Genomic DNA, 14,387 nt, shown 5'->3' with positions numbered 1-14,387 from the left:
TCTTCCTTGGCCGTGATTTCCCTTTGCTTTGCTTTTCTTTTCTTCGCCTTTTTTATAGCTCCCATTTTTCTTTTTTATGAGAGAGAAACGGCAGGGTTCTCCCAGAGCTGGGAAGAGCACTCGGTCCCAGGCTGCTCCCAGACAGATGGAGGGGAAGAGGAGGGGGGCAGCGGGCCCGTAATCCTGGGGGAAGAGTTGTGGTTAAAGAGGATTGGGTTGGAGTCTAGGGCAGTTCAGCATCTTGCTGAAGGAGGAAGGGACAAACACTTGCTATTCTCATTTTCAGCACAAAACTTTCCTGACACCGTTGGTTACTGCGTAGCCCTCACAGCCAGTGGATGGAGTTGGTCTGAATCACACTGCTGGTGCTGCCTTGTCATAATGGCAGCCAAGACGGGAAGGCAAGGAAAACACGAGTTTCTCTCTCTGTCAGTCCGTGCATTTTCCCCCAAGCAGCCAAGGTGTTAATGGGTGTGTTTGCCCTTTCTGGACGCTGCTCTGAACCTCCAGCGTAGTGTTAATATCTACATATGCCTTTTAATGGTATCCAGAGCACGTGTAGGATTGAAATCAGAGAGATCTGATGTCTTCCTGGGAATTGTGTCATGCAGGAACAGCCTTTTTGTCAGCCACAGAGGTCCCTGCTGCATTCCAGATTCATGAGAGATGGAAGGCAGTGCAAACACGTCTGCTTGCACAGCTCCGTGTGTTGCTCAGCTGTGGACGTGCTGGCAAATGCCATGCTGTGATAGCCTGCTGCAGGCTGGCTCCTTCCCCAAGCACCTGTATGTGTACGGCTCACCCAGGTGGGTGTGCTGATGCTGCCTGTAGGTACACTGATGTCCCTGAGGCTCAGGGAGCTAGTCTTAGCTCTCGTGCTGCTCAGACGTGGTTCTGCTCACCACACTTGTGTCACTCCCCAGCCGCAGTGTGACCCTCAGGTCCCACACGTGGCTTTGCCAAAGGTTTGCACTCAGCAGAGCTTTGAGTCCATCCAAAGCAAGACTGGGGACAAGTCTGCTGCTGCAGGAAGAGAGACGAGGGAGAAGGGTGGAGAAACACCTGCTAGGAGAGGCACTGGGACCTCCCATCTCATGTCACTTTCGTGTGATCTCAGCTTATTCCCACTGCTGCTGTCCCTGAAGGAGCAGAGGATGCATTTTGAACTGCTACAAAGCCTCCATGTCCCGAGTGCTTGAGATGTTTTCTTTTCCTGCTCACTTTGCCTCATGTGGTGCAGTGTTAAGGTCTTTTTCACTTCCCCCTTAGGCTGCACTCAAGGAGGCGTGAGCACGTGCAGGTTGTGTGCCAGCAGGACTGAGGCCGGTCCAGCTGAGCCTGATGATGACCCAGACCCCGTGACATCCGTATGTCACCCACATGTTAGCCAGCATTCAGCCTCTCCCTACTCATTGCAGCCGTGTAGTTTGTGAACAGTGGCTGGGGGTCAGCCAGGGAGGGAAACTGAGGCAAGGAGCCGTAGCTCCAAGAGGCACAGGTGTGGGATCGTAGCCCTCCGTGGTGCAGCCATTGTGACAAGCCCAGCTGGGGGAAGCAGAATGCAGAGCTGCCTCCTGCCTCTGAGCACTCGCCTTGGCTGCTGCCTTCCCCTCCTCTTCCTCACCGGCGTGCCTGCAGCCCTGCGTCGGGCGGCTCCTTTAAGGCAGGCGCGGGGGAATCGCTCAGTGCCAGCCTTCGCTGCGAGTGCCGCTCCCGCTTCCCCCTCGGAAAGTTTCCTGCCCAATTGTTATGTGCGATCCGATCTGAAAGTTGCTCTCTAAGCTTCTTGTCACATTTTGACTTAATGAAGTGCAACTGGAGTGGGAATTGGGGTTCATCACGCCAGTCTCACTGCGCTCCCTTGTTGTCAGAAAACAGGGGCGGTTGGGGACCGTAATGCAACGCTGCAAGTCGTTATCATTCCGGTCAGTCTGTTTAACACAAAATTAAACAAAGAACTAATTAGTGCCTCATGAATTAATAAATGCGCAGTTGCTGGGTAGGAAGGGGAGGAAGGAAAAAAGGTTGTTGAAGGAAAGATACTGAAAAAGTCGAATTAGGATGTTGTGTCAAGGGGAAAAAAAAATCTGAGTCCACTTTGGCGAAGTTTGGCTCGGTTGGCTTCCCTGGGAGAAACTCCCTCCTCCTCCTGCATCCTGCTCACCGGGCCAGAGCAGCCCTGCATTGGTCGGTGTGAGGCACCTGGGTTTCTGCTCGGTGCTTTGGAGGAGTTGGAGCTGGGATCCACATAGAAATATTTACCTGCAGGGTTTGGCACGGGAGCTGGGAGGTATGGGCAGTTTTCCTTGGCAGGGGGAAGGCTGTCTTGGTCTGAAATCTCTGGGGTCTGGGCCATTGTGGAGGGGCTGTGGTGATGGCTGCGGGTGTCCTAGGAAGGTTTGCACCTCCCCAGCCCGGGACGGATCCAGCCCTCGGCTCAGGGCAGGGGAGGAAGCGGGAGCACAGCTGCAGCACATGGAGGCCGGGGCAGGGCGAGGTGGCACCTGCGGCTTCAGAGATGGCAGCACGCTGCTGGTTTTTCTGGAGAATTTAAGATCGTCCCAGGAGCAGTGTGTAATCTCAGATTAGCCGTGTCCTACAGTGCTCCCCCCTCCCCTGCTCCTCGCCATGGCTGCGTGGTGGTGAGGAAAGCTCCTGGGGGGGCAGGTGCTTTGCGCCCAAACTGGTGCCCAGCCTGCCAGCCCAGTGGGTGCCATGCTGTGCCGTGCCTTGCTGTGAGCAAGAGGGCTCTGCTCTGGCGCATTGTCAGGCTGGGAAGCAGGCAGAGCTGGGGGAGGGAAGAGTCCATCCTTAAGAGGACATGTCAAGTACAATTAGCGTTATCTGTCTAAATATGTACTGGGAACACAGAATACAAGAGGAGGCCTGGCTGGCTTTAATGGAGACATATGCAAGGTCATATTGCCTCATACAATCCCCCAATCTGATTTGGGGATTACACATTCTAAGTAAATTGGCGTTATTCCTCTTGCATCATTGATAAGCTGCGACCGAAAGAAGGGGAGTAAAAAAAAAACAATTAAAAACTCCATCTGAAGAATTGACCGTGCACGGGGTGAGGGTGTAAAGCCGGGGAGGCAAGGAGAGTTGTACAGAGAGCTCGGAAGGAGGGGGGGAACAAAGGGAGAGAGAAAAAAGGAGCATGACAGAATGGGAAGAGCAAGCAAGAAAGAACAAAAGGAAGAAAAAGGTGGGAGAAGGGACGAGAGAGCCCAAAGGCAGAGGGACCCCAGGCTGGGGAGCTGGTACTGCTGTCTTCAGCTGGGTCAGCCCTGAGGTGTGAGTGGGGAAGGAAGGAGCTGGGCTGGTTGTGCGTCTTCCATGCCCCAAGGGATCCCCAGCTCCATGTCCATCACGCTGTCTGGGATATCTCACCAGCTCCTTCCAGCTCTGGGTCCCAGCCAGCACCCCCCCACCTGTCTTTAGCGCAGCATCCTGGCACTGGTGCAGCACGAGTGGCAGCAGTAGCACAGAGCACCGGGGCCCCCAGGGGCAGGGGCAAGCAGCAGTCACAGCATGCTCTTCCTAGAGCTACATCCTTATCACTGTGCCCTCCGTGGGGCAAAGGGGGGATGCACCAGGGCTGAGCGGGTCGCACGGCACTGCATCCTGGGGAGGGACGTGCTGCCAGCTGGTGCTCCCAGTGCAGCCGCAGGCTCCCCGTGCCTGACCTCAGGCCGGTTTTAATTTCGCTACCACATCACAGGCAGTTGTGACAGCAGCTTTGGCAACCCTGCACTACAGAGACTGCAGGGTGGGCCGGACGCCGCTGCTGAGCTGGAGCCACTCTCTGCTCTGTGCCACCTCACAGCCTTGGGAGAGGGAAGTCCCCAGCTGCTGCTGTGCCACCATCCTTCCCCAGGCGAGCTCTCCTCCCACCCTGCTGTGCAGGATAACCCCCTCCGGAAGTCTCACGGCACGGCTTTTATGCTCTGTCACATTTTTGGAACATATGGTTTTAAATAATTCAATTTACTTTTCATGTGTTTTGCTGTGACTTTTTTTCCCCTGTCCCTTTTCTCTTTCTTCCTTGGCTCTCTGCTTTATCCAGGAAGGAAGAAGCACAGATGAGGGCTGGGGGCTCACTGCTGCAGGACCCCACCCCACACTCCTTCACCCTGTGCCCCGTAGGGGATCTCTGGGGGTCAGCAGGGGAAGTGAGAGGACTGCAAAGGGAATATTTGTCACGGAGCGGAGAGTGTGTGGGTATGCAGGCAGTCTGTGAGCACAAGGTCTGCCCTGGTGCCTGGGTGCAGGAGCCACACCAGCAGGAGCTGCTCTGTGTGCTGAATGCAGCACACCAGATATCTGATGTCATGCACAGCACTGTATGGTGCAGCCAGGAGCAGGAGAGCACTTTGTGAAGCCTCAGTGCCCCATGCTGGTCCTGCTCATAGCTGGGTGCTGTGAGGTTTCGTCGGCGTGCCGTGCAAGGCGCGCTTCATGTATTAACTGCATCCTTTTTGTTCCCTCTCCAGGATGAAGTGAATTTAGAGCTAAAAACCAGGCAAGAAACCAGACCTTGAAATCTCCGAAAGGTAGGAGAGACTTCAGACTGCAATGGGTATGTCACTTCGCCCTCCTGGGTTCTCTTTTCCTCTGCTTGTCTCTCCGTCATGGCCTGCTCTTTGTGGCTGTGTCTGCACTAGAACTTCTGGGACTGGACCATCATTAATTGTAAAGACAGATGCGAAGAGAAGAAGGTCTAATGCAGACATGGCCCATGTGTCTCCTAATCCCGTCTTTGTCTTTGTGTAGCAGTTGTTCTGAGCACCTGATTTTGTCACTTTGGGTTTTCCTCAATATCTTCTCTGCTGCCTCAGTCTTTACAGATAAAAGTGTGTAAGGGCTTTGGTGAGGAGCGCGCCGCTTTATGTTCAGCCACGTGGGCTGGTGGGAGATGGATAAGGGCCGTTCAGTGCATCGGACGCAATCTGTCCACCGCGAGGTTTTGCTGAGCTCAGTTCACATAGTTTCAGATGGCCCTGTGCGCCCTCCCCTCTTGTATCCGCTCAGACTGCAGCACCGTGCTGGTAGGATGGAAGCACTCTGTGTCTTCAGCCGAAAGCTGACTTCTCTGTGTTTTCTCTTACACACACCCTCGCTGTACAGAAAGCAATGCAGTTACCAGGGCTGGGTAGTCGCTCAGTGTATGCTTGTTAAAGTCAGGGGATGTGAAAGGAGATCACGTCTCTGAAGCACTGAGCAAAGAGGTGCCACTCCAGGCCGCTGTCCCTCTGTGCTGGCGCTGCAGAGCATTGCCAGGCACCGACGCAGCCTGGGATGGTGCTGGGGCAGACGTGGCCGTGCTCCCCATGCTGTCTGCTCCCAGCGCAGCCCTGCGGCACGGGGACCCCAGGCAGGGAGCTGGCGTCTGAACGGGACCAGAGGGGTGCCTGGGGGGGCGGGGGGGGCCCGAACCAGGCTGGGCAGTGTCAGAGGTGACCGGTGGAAGGCTAATGTTATGTAAATACCGCCGCCGTAAGACAGCGGGCCTGAATGGCCCTGTGCGTCCATCCATCATTGCTGAGGAACAGAAGCCTCCCTGGGAGCCGGGGGGGCCGGCAGCGCGGGGCACGCAGACATAGGCAGCATGTGCCCTACTCATAAACTGTTTGTTTTCTTTTTGTCTCTCTCGTTTTGGGACACCCCACTGAGAGCAACTCTCGGTTTTGTCCTCACAACCTCTCCCCCAGCCTTCCCCCGCCCTGCCAGCCTTTCCTTTTCCTCCCTCCTTACTCCTGCCCTTAAAAAAAAAAAAAAAAAAAAAAGGAAAAAAAAAAAAAAGCCCCCTGTTCACATTGCGGCTTCTTTCTCTGACTTCAAAGGCTCCCCATCATTGTTTGGGATCGGCAGGCAGTGGCCCTGAAAACGTGATCACAGCCGGGCACAGTGTAGGTCAGCAGCGAGCGCCATGCTCCGAGCGCTGAAAGGAGCGGGCGGATTCTTCCCTTTTCATGCTTCACAACCCTGGTGACAGCGCCCGGCCTCGCCCGCGCGCTCCTCGCCGCATGGCTCTTCTTGCTCTTTTCTCTTCCAGCCTCCTCCTTTCTGCCCCAGGTCCCTTGTCTCTCCATTCGCACTCATTCTGCCCTCCTCTGCGCTCAGCATCGCACACTTACTGCACTCTTTCTTTTTTCCTTCCATTACATTTCTTCCTCCCTCCCTCTTTCCAGCAGTGGCACTGGTTGTTTCCTTCCCCCTTCTCCCTCTCTCTTCTTGCTCTTTTCTCGTAGTTCACTGTTTTCTTTCCACCTTTTTCTTCTCCTGCAGACCAGCCCAGCTGCCTCACGCCCCCATCCCTGCTCAGCAGCTGCCTTCCCTCAACGTCTGCCTGTGTTTCTGTCTTCCCTGTGACATCTCACTCGCTGTGTCCTCTATTACAGAGGTTCTGCAGTCTCTGGATCAGCCCCCAGTCCTGCACGAGGTGCAAGTGGCACTGCACCCCCGTCTATGCAGGCAGCCACTGATTCAGGGGGATTACAGGGAACCGCAGGAGATGTTTGGCTTCTGCAGGTCCCCAGATGGAGCATCACACTGGCACCGGTGCTGGGGGCAGAGGGAGGCAGGGGTTCAGCGAAGTGAAGCAGCTCCAGCGCCTTCTGTGGCCATCCCAGAGCACTTTCCCAGCGGATTACTCACCTGGTTGCGCTGACACTGAGTTGTACAGGGACTCCCTACCCCCAGAGCAGCCCAATGGCTTCCTTTAGCCCTCTGAGAAAGGTTGTGCCCCTCCAGCCCCCCTGGGGTACAGCTGCCCCAGCAGCACCGATCGCAGTGCTTGCGCCTCTGGTGATTTGTGAGGTTGTTTTAGTGGCGAGGAGCCCACCAGGACTTGTCTCTTGCTAAATAGGCATATTAAGGGACATTGCGGCAGGGGTTATAGAGTAATAATTTGTCCTAATGAGCTGGTGTCACGTTCTCCCTGGCCGGGCTGCAACGCGAGCGGAGCAGCGGTGGGAGGGGGCCATGCTGGCTGCCCTGGCCGCCCGGGTTAATGAAGTTGGGCGCAGTTTGGGGTCAGAGAGCGGGAGCTGAGGCAGCCCAGGGCAGCGGGGAGGGATGGGGCTGCCGTGGGCTGCGTGCCCTGGGCCGGGCTGGTGGCAGTCAGATCAGGGCTGAGGCAGAGGGCAGGAGGAACCGGGATGCGGGGCTCTGGTTCCTGGGGACCGCAGCACCCCGACCTTGTCGCCATCTGCAGCACCCTGCCATCTGCAGCACGAGCCCTGCATGCCCCCTTCCTCCTCCTCCCACCCATCTTCCTCTGCTCCTTTCACCCCCCGCTTCTCTTTGCTTTTCTCTGTCTCCATCTCTCTCCCTTTCATCTACTCGGAAGGCTTTACTCTACTTCCTTGTCACCCTAATTGATTGCATTAACCTTTCAGCGTATTGGATTTCCCCAGCACCGTGCAGAGAGCACTGTGCAATATGCTTATAATCTGGGCTGTAATGGACAGGGAGCAGTCAACGAGCCCTTGCTCCAGCAGCTTCTGCTGACAACTTCGTCTCGGGGAGGGGAGAGGGAGCGTGCCCGTGGTCCCACATGATCTCTATGGGGCAGGCACAGAGGGGTCGGGCCCGGCCCCACAGCCACAAGTCCCAGCTGGCTGCTCCTCTGCCTGCACTGTGCTGAATTACCACGGGCACTTGTTGCTGACTGCAGGGTGAGATGGCGGCGTGGTGGAATCCACGTATTTTCACATCACGTTTGCCTTTGCTTTTTTCCTTCAATTTTATCAGGAGTTGGGGGGGAGGGAGGAGAGACGCTTTTCCTGGGGATTTAAAGACAAAAAGGTACGTGGTTACAGCTCACAGGCGGGATGGTTTGGGATAACTTCAGAGGAGCTGCAGCATCCTGGGAGGGCTGCGGGGAGCCCAAATGCTCAGAGCTGGCAGTGACGGAGCCTGCGGGCCCTCGGCACACCGGGCACGGGGACACATCCCCACTGCGTGATGTTCTGGGGGGAGAGGAGGAAGGACAAGAGTCAGAGAGAGGAAAAAACTTTATTCCAGGTGATGACCGCGGAAAGTGGGTGGCTCTGTACAAGCTAGGAGGTGGCTGAGGGGAGGGGCTTTGTTTTAGGTTAAATAGAGAAAGAATAGGAGCAGGAAGAAAAGAATGAGAAATCTAGAACGAGCGAGAGAGAAAGCGAGCGAGAGCAGCACCTCCTAAATGGAAGAGTAAACAGGCACTCCGAGGCATTAACTTAATTGATTGTTCTGCAACAGGCTGAACGCTGTGTTATTCTGTCGCCGTGGCAACAACCCAAAAAAATTGTCAGCCTGTTTGGATGAAGTGAAGCGAAACATTCTCTAATTTGCGGTGATCCGGGTGTTTGTTTTCCTTCCAGAGAGGCGGGGGCTCTATTGATCTATTGTTCGCAGGGAGCTCTCCTTGGCAGGGCCGGGCAGGGCAGGTAGCGCGGGGAGCGCCCAGCGCCTCCCGGCTGCGTCCCGCACCGCCCTCCGCAACCCCCCCCGTCGGGCACAGCGAGGAGCGGAGCGAGATGCGCTGCTGGGCCCCGCACCCACGTGCCGCCGTGGAACGTTTCCCACCGTCCCCAGCCCGCCTCGCGGCATCGCAGCCCGGCTTTTGCGGCCGCACGGGGATCCCGGCTGAGTTCAGGGGAGCGCGCCGGTGCCGGCTGCTGCTCGCTGGGCTGAGCGGGGCCGAACCACGCGCCTTCCTCTGCTGGCCGGGGGGGTTTTCCTCCCCTCCATCCCGGCTGTAACTCCTGCCCCGCTGCCCCGCTGCCCCGCTGCCGTTTCCCAGCGTAGCTGTGGGTCAGGGCAGGGCGTGCTGGAGGGCTGCGGTGTCCCTGGGCACGGTGCCCTGCCCGGTGCTGCCGGTGGGTGTGCGTGGGGGAGAGGAGCCCTGGCCGGCTGTGCTGCCGGCTGGCTAGCAGCGGCGGGAGCGGCTGAATAACCCTGTAACTGGTATGAAGGTGAATTCACGGTCTGGTGAGCACTGAAAATACGAGGGCTGCGAGACAGGCGGAGCGCAGAGAGGGGAAGGGAGCTCACCCTCGGCTCAGGGCAGCGCTGCGGGGCCGTGCTGGGGATGAGGCGGGTGCTCGGTACTGCAGAGATGGGCGCACACCGACACAGCCATCGCACCGCAGCACGGACAGCCGCACAGCAACCAACGGCACGGGTGCACACGGGGTGCCCCGGGCCGCGCACACTCGTGTGCACAAGCAAGCGTGCGTGGGGGTGGACCCGCAGCCACGCGCACAGCAAACGCGGTGCTGAGCCGTCCGCAGCAGGCTGGCTGTCAAGGCAGATCGCTCTCCGGTGTAAGTGCGCGCCAGTCGGGCAGCGCAGCAGATTTATCCCCACGCATCTTGAGCGTCTGTGCGGTTACCTGCTGCGTGCAGGAGAGGGCTGCGCCAAATCCATTCCCCTCCAGCTGGGAGAGGCCGACGCTCGCAGTGCCGGAGCTGTGCGCAGAGGGAAGCCCTTCAGCTCTTCACCCGGTGATCTCCCTGCGCCCAACCCTGCCACGGAGGGCACTGTGCCGGCAGCTGAGCCGGCGGTGATTTCGAGTTAGACGTTTGCAGAGGAGACTTGGATTAATTCGTAGTAAAACCCAGCAGCGCCGGGGTGCCGGCCCCACATTCCTGGGTGAGCCGGCGGCCGAGGTGCGCGCTGGGCGGGCGCCAGGTCCTGAGCAATCCCCGCGGAGGTGGCAGAGCCATCCAGCCGCAGCCTCTCCCTGCTTGGGCTCCTTCATTATTAATTTATTTTTCTCCCTTCCTTGGCAAAAAAATAGTATTTGGTAACGACCTCAAATTGCAAAATGCTGATGATTTGGAGAATGTGTCACAGAAGCTCCAGGGTGATAAAGGGGAGACAAATCCCAGCCAACAATCCGGCTCAGCCAGTTTGCCTATTTATTAAAGAAAAAGCCCAGATCATTAACTTTTTTTTTGTTGTTGTTCTGTTTGCGGGCAACTCCCTGCTGGCAACTTTCGGGCGCCCAGTAAATTAACCCGAGTATCGGCCTGGTTCGGGGCTGCCGCAGTGCCTGCTGACGGCTGCTGGGAGCTGCGCTCATTTGTGGTAGCGCAAACGAACCTGTGAGGGTCCCCCCATGGAAGTGCTGGCAGAAAATCCCAGCTGCCCTGGGGAGGGTCAGGCTGTAGCTGGAGAGCCGCTCTCCTCCCATCGCTCACGCAGCACGCGGCCCCTTTGGCACCGCAGGGCTCTGTGGGTCCCCGAGGGGCACGGCTCTGTGAGTTGGCCTCTGCCTTCTTGGTGAGCGTTCAGAGCTGAGGGCCTCTGAGCGTGGTCGTATCCCCCTGCTCCCAAACATCCCACATGTTCACTGAAGCAGCGCTTTGAGCTAAATCAGTTTGCTGAAGGCTCCAGCTTCCCTGAATTCGATGTCAGGACCAGGCTTGCATGGCTGTTATTCAAGGAGTTTTATCAAAAGCACGAAGCCAGCATCTGCCCTGTGCTCCCCCCTGGGCACCAGCAGCGATCTGCCCTGGCTTTGGCACAGCGAGGAACTGCCCCACGGAGTGCAGCTGTGGGCAGAACTCGCGCAGCTCCTCCATGGCAGCGCATCGCCTGGCCCTGGCACAGCTGAGCTCAGGTGGGGAAAGGAAGCAAAGGCGCTGCTGGGCTGCCGGCCTCCCCACTGCTGCACCCGGCGCTGGGTTTGGGCGTTGCTTTGGGCTCCCGCTCCATCCCTCCTTGGGCGCTGCCTGCTTCCCAAGGCCTGGCTCGTGCCCTCGTGCGCAGCTCACGCTGAGGCCGCCCCAGCCCTGCGCTCACGTGGGCGCTGCTGGGAGGAGAAGGGTATTTTTCAAGGTTTCTGCGAGGTTTTTTTCTTATGAAACACAAGGATGTGCAATTTTTTTAGTTTCAATTTAGCATTGGAGAATTTTATAATTTAGTAATTAAAATCTCTGATAGGCTTTAGAAATTGCAGCTAATTGAATTTAATGGGAAGATGATTTTCAATTTTATTTGATTACCCGGACCCCTGGCATTGGTATTTATGGGAAAAAAATGGGAAATGTGCTGTGTGGGCTAAGATGGTATAATTGAATTAGGGCTAATCGGATTTCTTCGTCATGAATTTCACTATAATTTTCCTATAATTTTCCATTAGATATCTAGTTTACAAATATTCACAAAGAAATGAAGCTCTTTCGGAATGGAGATTGCTGGCTAACAGGATTACGGGGACGATAGCTCGGCACTGCCAGCCCGGGCTCCTGCAGTAATACAATCGCTGCGTCTGCCTCACACTTCCCGCCCGCCGCTGCTCCTGCACCCCGACGGCCTCAATGGAGCTCCCGCGGGGCCGCATCGCGCCGCGCTCTGCCTGTCGCTCGGCCCCGCACGTGTCCTCGTGCCCCGGCTCTGCGTGGTGTCACCCACGTGTTCAGCAATGTGCTGCTCCGCGGCCTCGTGGCACAGCGGGGTCAGCTGGTGCAGATCCAGCACAGGTAGCGCCCTGCTGGCGCCCGTCACCGTGCCACGCTGAGGGGACTCCGTGTCCCCTCCCTGCGCCGCTTCATCCCGGGGGAGAGGTCCCACCGCTCGCAGCCCTGCGCCTCCGTTCTCTTGGTGCTGTGGGCGCAGATCGCCCTTCTGAGCCCCCTGCCCTGTGGGAAGGGCTCTGCCCAGCTCGGCTCTGCCCTCGGGCCGTCCTGCTGTCCCTTGTGCCATGTGGGGCTCTGCCCTGCAGCTCGGGGCTGGTTCTGCTCTGTGGTGCCCAGGCTGTGCCGTCCGCTCCCTGGGCTCCTCGGGCTGCGCTTTTAATCCCTGCAGTAAATTGCAACTAATTGGTCAGGAGATGCAGCGTTTGGCTCCCAGGTGCTGGGGGCTGGCAGCCCCACATCGGGAATTAAGACCGAGGCACAGCACCTGGTGCATGGAGGCTGGGCATGGGCATGTTGGGAGCTCTCAGGCACCGTGTGCCAGTAATGGGACTGAAACTGAACAGAGAGGGAAGGAGGAGGAAAGGGAAAGAAAGCTTGGATTGTCTCCTCCTGCTGCCCAGGCCCCAAGGCCTCCGGGCACCTCCCTTGACAAAACAGAAATCAAACAAAATTACAGAAACAGGGAAAGAGCATTTGCCTAATAAACTCCCCGAGCAGGAGCAGGAGGCACACGGCGCTGCCAGATCTCCAACCTGCAATCTGCACGGCAGCGCCAGGGGCCCACGCGGAGCCCCAGCGTGGCCCCGGGGTCAGCCCCAGCCAGGAGCTGCCAACAAAAAGGGCTCGGCGTAAAGAAACAAAGGGGAGATGCGTGGAGGGGGATACCCCACGTACGGGTGTGACTCACCCCCCGCTCAGCCCCAGCGCACCGTCTGCGGGGAAAGCATTAAACTGTAATAATAATAATAAATTAATCATCCTTCCCCCTCCCATCGCACTTTTCATCTGAGGATCTCTGAGCACCTGGCAAACATTAATTACCGAGAGCTCCCGACACCCCTGGGAGGGTGGGAAGGGATGAGCGGCGTTCACCTGCCACCAAAGGGCGGCCGAGGCTGGGTGTGGGTGCACGGGGATGGGGCAGAGGAACATGGGCGCCCTGATGTGGGGTCTCCGATGGGCACAGAGCCCGGCTGTTCTTGGGTAAGAGGCAAAGAAGGGAAGATGGGGAAATTAAGCCCGATCCTGTGACTGGAGATGGGGAGATAGGAAATCGGGCCTTGCCGTTGCGTCAGCTGCAGGGCGTGGACTTCACCTGAAAAAGCACCGTGGCAGCAGGGAGGGGCGGCGGGGAGACCGCCAGGGGTGGCATGGGTGGTGTGGGCGTCCCGTCCTTGGCAGCAGCACCACCGCCAGTGCTGTGAGTCCGTAGAAGTGGAAATGGAGAAGTGCGATGGGCAATGAAGCCATGGGGCATCCGGTGCCTCAAACCTGGCGGGCGTCAAGCCCAAATGCAGCCGCCAGGGGCTGGTAGGGTGGGGGGAGGCTGCTTGGGGCCTGGTGGCACGGGACCTGGTGACACCTGCCCTGGCTCCCTCTCTCCCCAGGCGTCCCGGTGGCTCCATTTTGCCAGGCTGTGCTCAGGTGTTCTGGGAGAAGCCGGCACAGCTGTGGTCCCGGTGATGCCAGCACCGTGCCTCAGTTTCCCCAGCGCAGCGGGCCGTGCTGGGCGCACTGTGGGAAGGTTCGGCAGCGTGCCCCAAAGCAGCTGCTCGCAGTGCCGGCTTAATCGGCCGAACGAGCTCCTCTTTGAGAGAAGTGGGCTCCTCACCGTGTTTACCCAACGCACCTCTCAGAACCTCCCTGGCATGTTGTTTTTGTTTTTGTTTTGTTTTGTTGTTCTTTTTGCTACTTAGTAAAATAAAACAAGGGGAAAGATGAGGAAATTCAATGCAAAAATAAATAAGTAGGTAAAGGGGGGAAGCGGGGGGAGGAAAAGAAGAAAGGAAATAGAAGAAAAAGTGCCCTGGCCGGGCTCTGCCGCCCCGCACCGCCCGGCACTGCGCTCCGCCGCGCTGCAGCCCCGCACCCGGCCCCGCTCTCCGGCCCCGCCCCGCGCAGCCCCGCACGGCCCCGCACCTGCCCCCGCTCCTCCGCTGGGCGTGGCCTCCCGCACCGAGCCCCGCCCCCCCCCGCGCCCGGCGCCCGCCCCCGGCCCCGCTGCCCAAGTGACTCGGGCAGGACCGGCACGGCGATGACATCAGGGCTGTGACCAACTTGTTATTCGGCGGCAATCAGCTGCAATTAGGCGTTAATTAAGTATTATGAAAGTTGATTATTTAAGTGAATTCGGCTTTCGTCTCTCCGACTATGGTAAGTACGGCGCAATTGTCCTTTTCCTGCCCCCTCCCGGCCCCCCGCCGCTCGGTGCGGGCCCGGCGCGGCGCTGCGGGACGCGGACCGGCACCGGCACCGCCGTACGGAGCGGGACCCGCCGCGCCGCGCTCCGGCCGGGCGCTGTCCCCGGGTGCCGGTGCCGGGCTCCGCCGCCGCGCCCCGAACTTGGCCGGGCCCGCCAGGTGCCGCCGCTCGCACCTCGCTCTTTCACTTTTCTTTCGCTCGCCCCGCGGAAGTCGCTCCGTGCCTCCCTCGCGCTCCGGGACCCCGGCCGGCTCCGTGCTTCCCGGCAGCCCGGTGGGACGCGGAGGGGAAGTTCGCGGGGCTTTTGCGACGATTCCGCGCTCTTTGCTGTGAGTTGTGTGGGCTGTTTTCTCTTTCATTTCTTTCCCCTGCTCAGCTTGGGCGTCTGGTCGGTGAAGGTTGCCTGTCAGGTTCCCGTGCTGTCTAAATGAAAAGGAATTTAATTTATTTGGGACGAGGCTGTGGCGGATGAGGAGGCTGCTTATTACATTTAATGAGTATTTTTTTCCAACCCGGGCATATCTGGGATGGGTTTGTTTTTGTCCTGTC

The 14,387-nt window shown here is 58.2% G+C and overlaps 1 protein-coding gene across 5 annotated transcripts in view; it reads left to right on the top strand.

Moving 5' to 3' along the window:
• Window positions 1-14,387, top strand: part of CASZ1 (castor zinc finger 1) — a 148,291-nt gene that overhangs the window by 63,259 nt on the left and 70,645 nt on the right. For 3 of the 5 annotated variants that reach the window (XM_052691424.1, XM_052691427.1, XM_052691423.1), the window contains exon 1: window positions 13,649-13,790. In XM_052691424.1, the coding sequence (XP_052547384.1) occupies window positions 13,742-13,790 (49 nt within the window). In that variant the 5' untranslated portion in view covers window positions 13,649-13,741. Of the gene's footprint in view, window positions 1-4,499; window positions 4,586-13,648; window positions 13,791-14,387 lie in introns of those variants that run through there. The other 2 variants (XM_052691425.1, XM_052691426.1) reach the window with 1 other exon arrangement.

The sequence above is a fragment of the Tympanuchus pallidicinctus genome, unplaced genomic scaffold, assembly GCF_026119805.1.
Source record: "Tympanuchus pallidicinctus isolate F22 unplaced genomic scaffold, pur_lepc_1.0 scaffold29, whole genome shotgun sequence".
NCBI lineage: Eukaryota > Metazoa > Chordata > Aves > Galliformes > Phasianidae > Tympanuchus > Tympanuchus pallidicinctus.
Note: the sequence above shows the minus strand (reverse complement) of the source record. Positions and strands in the feature narration are given on the sequence as shown.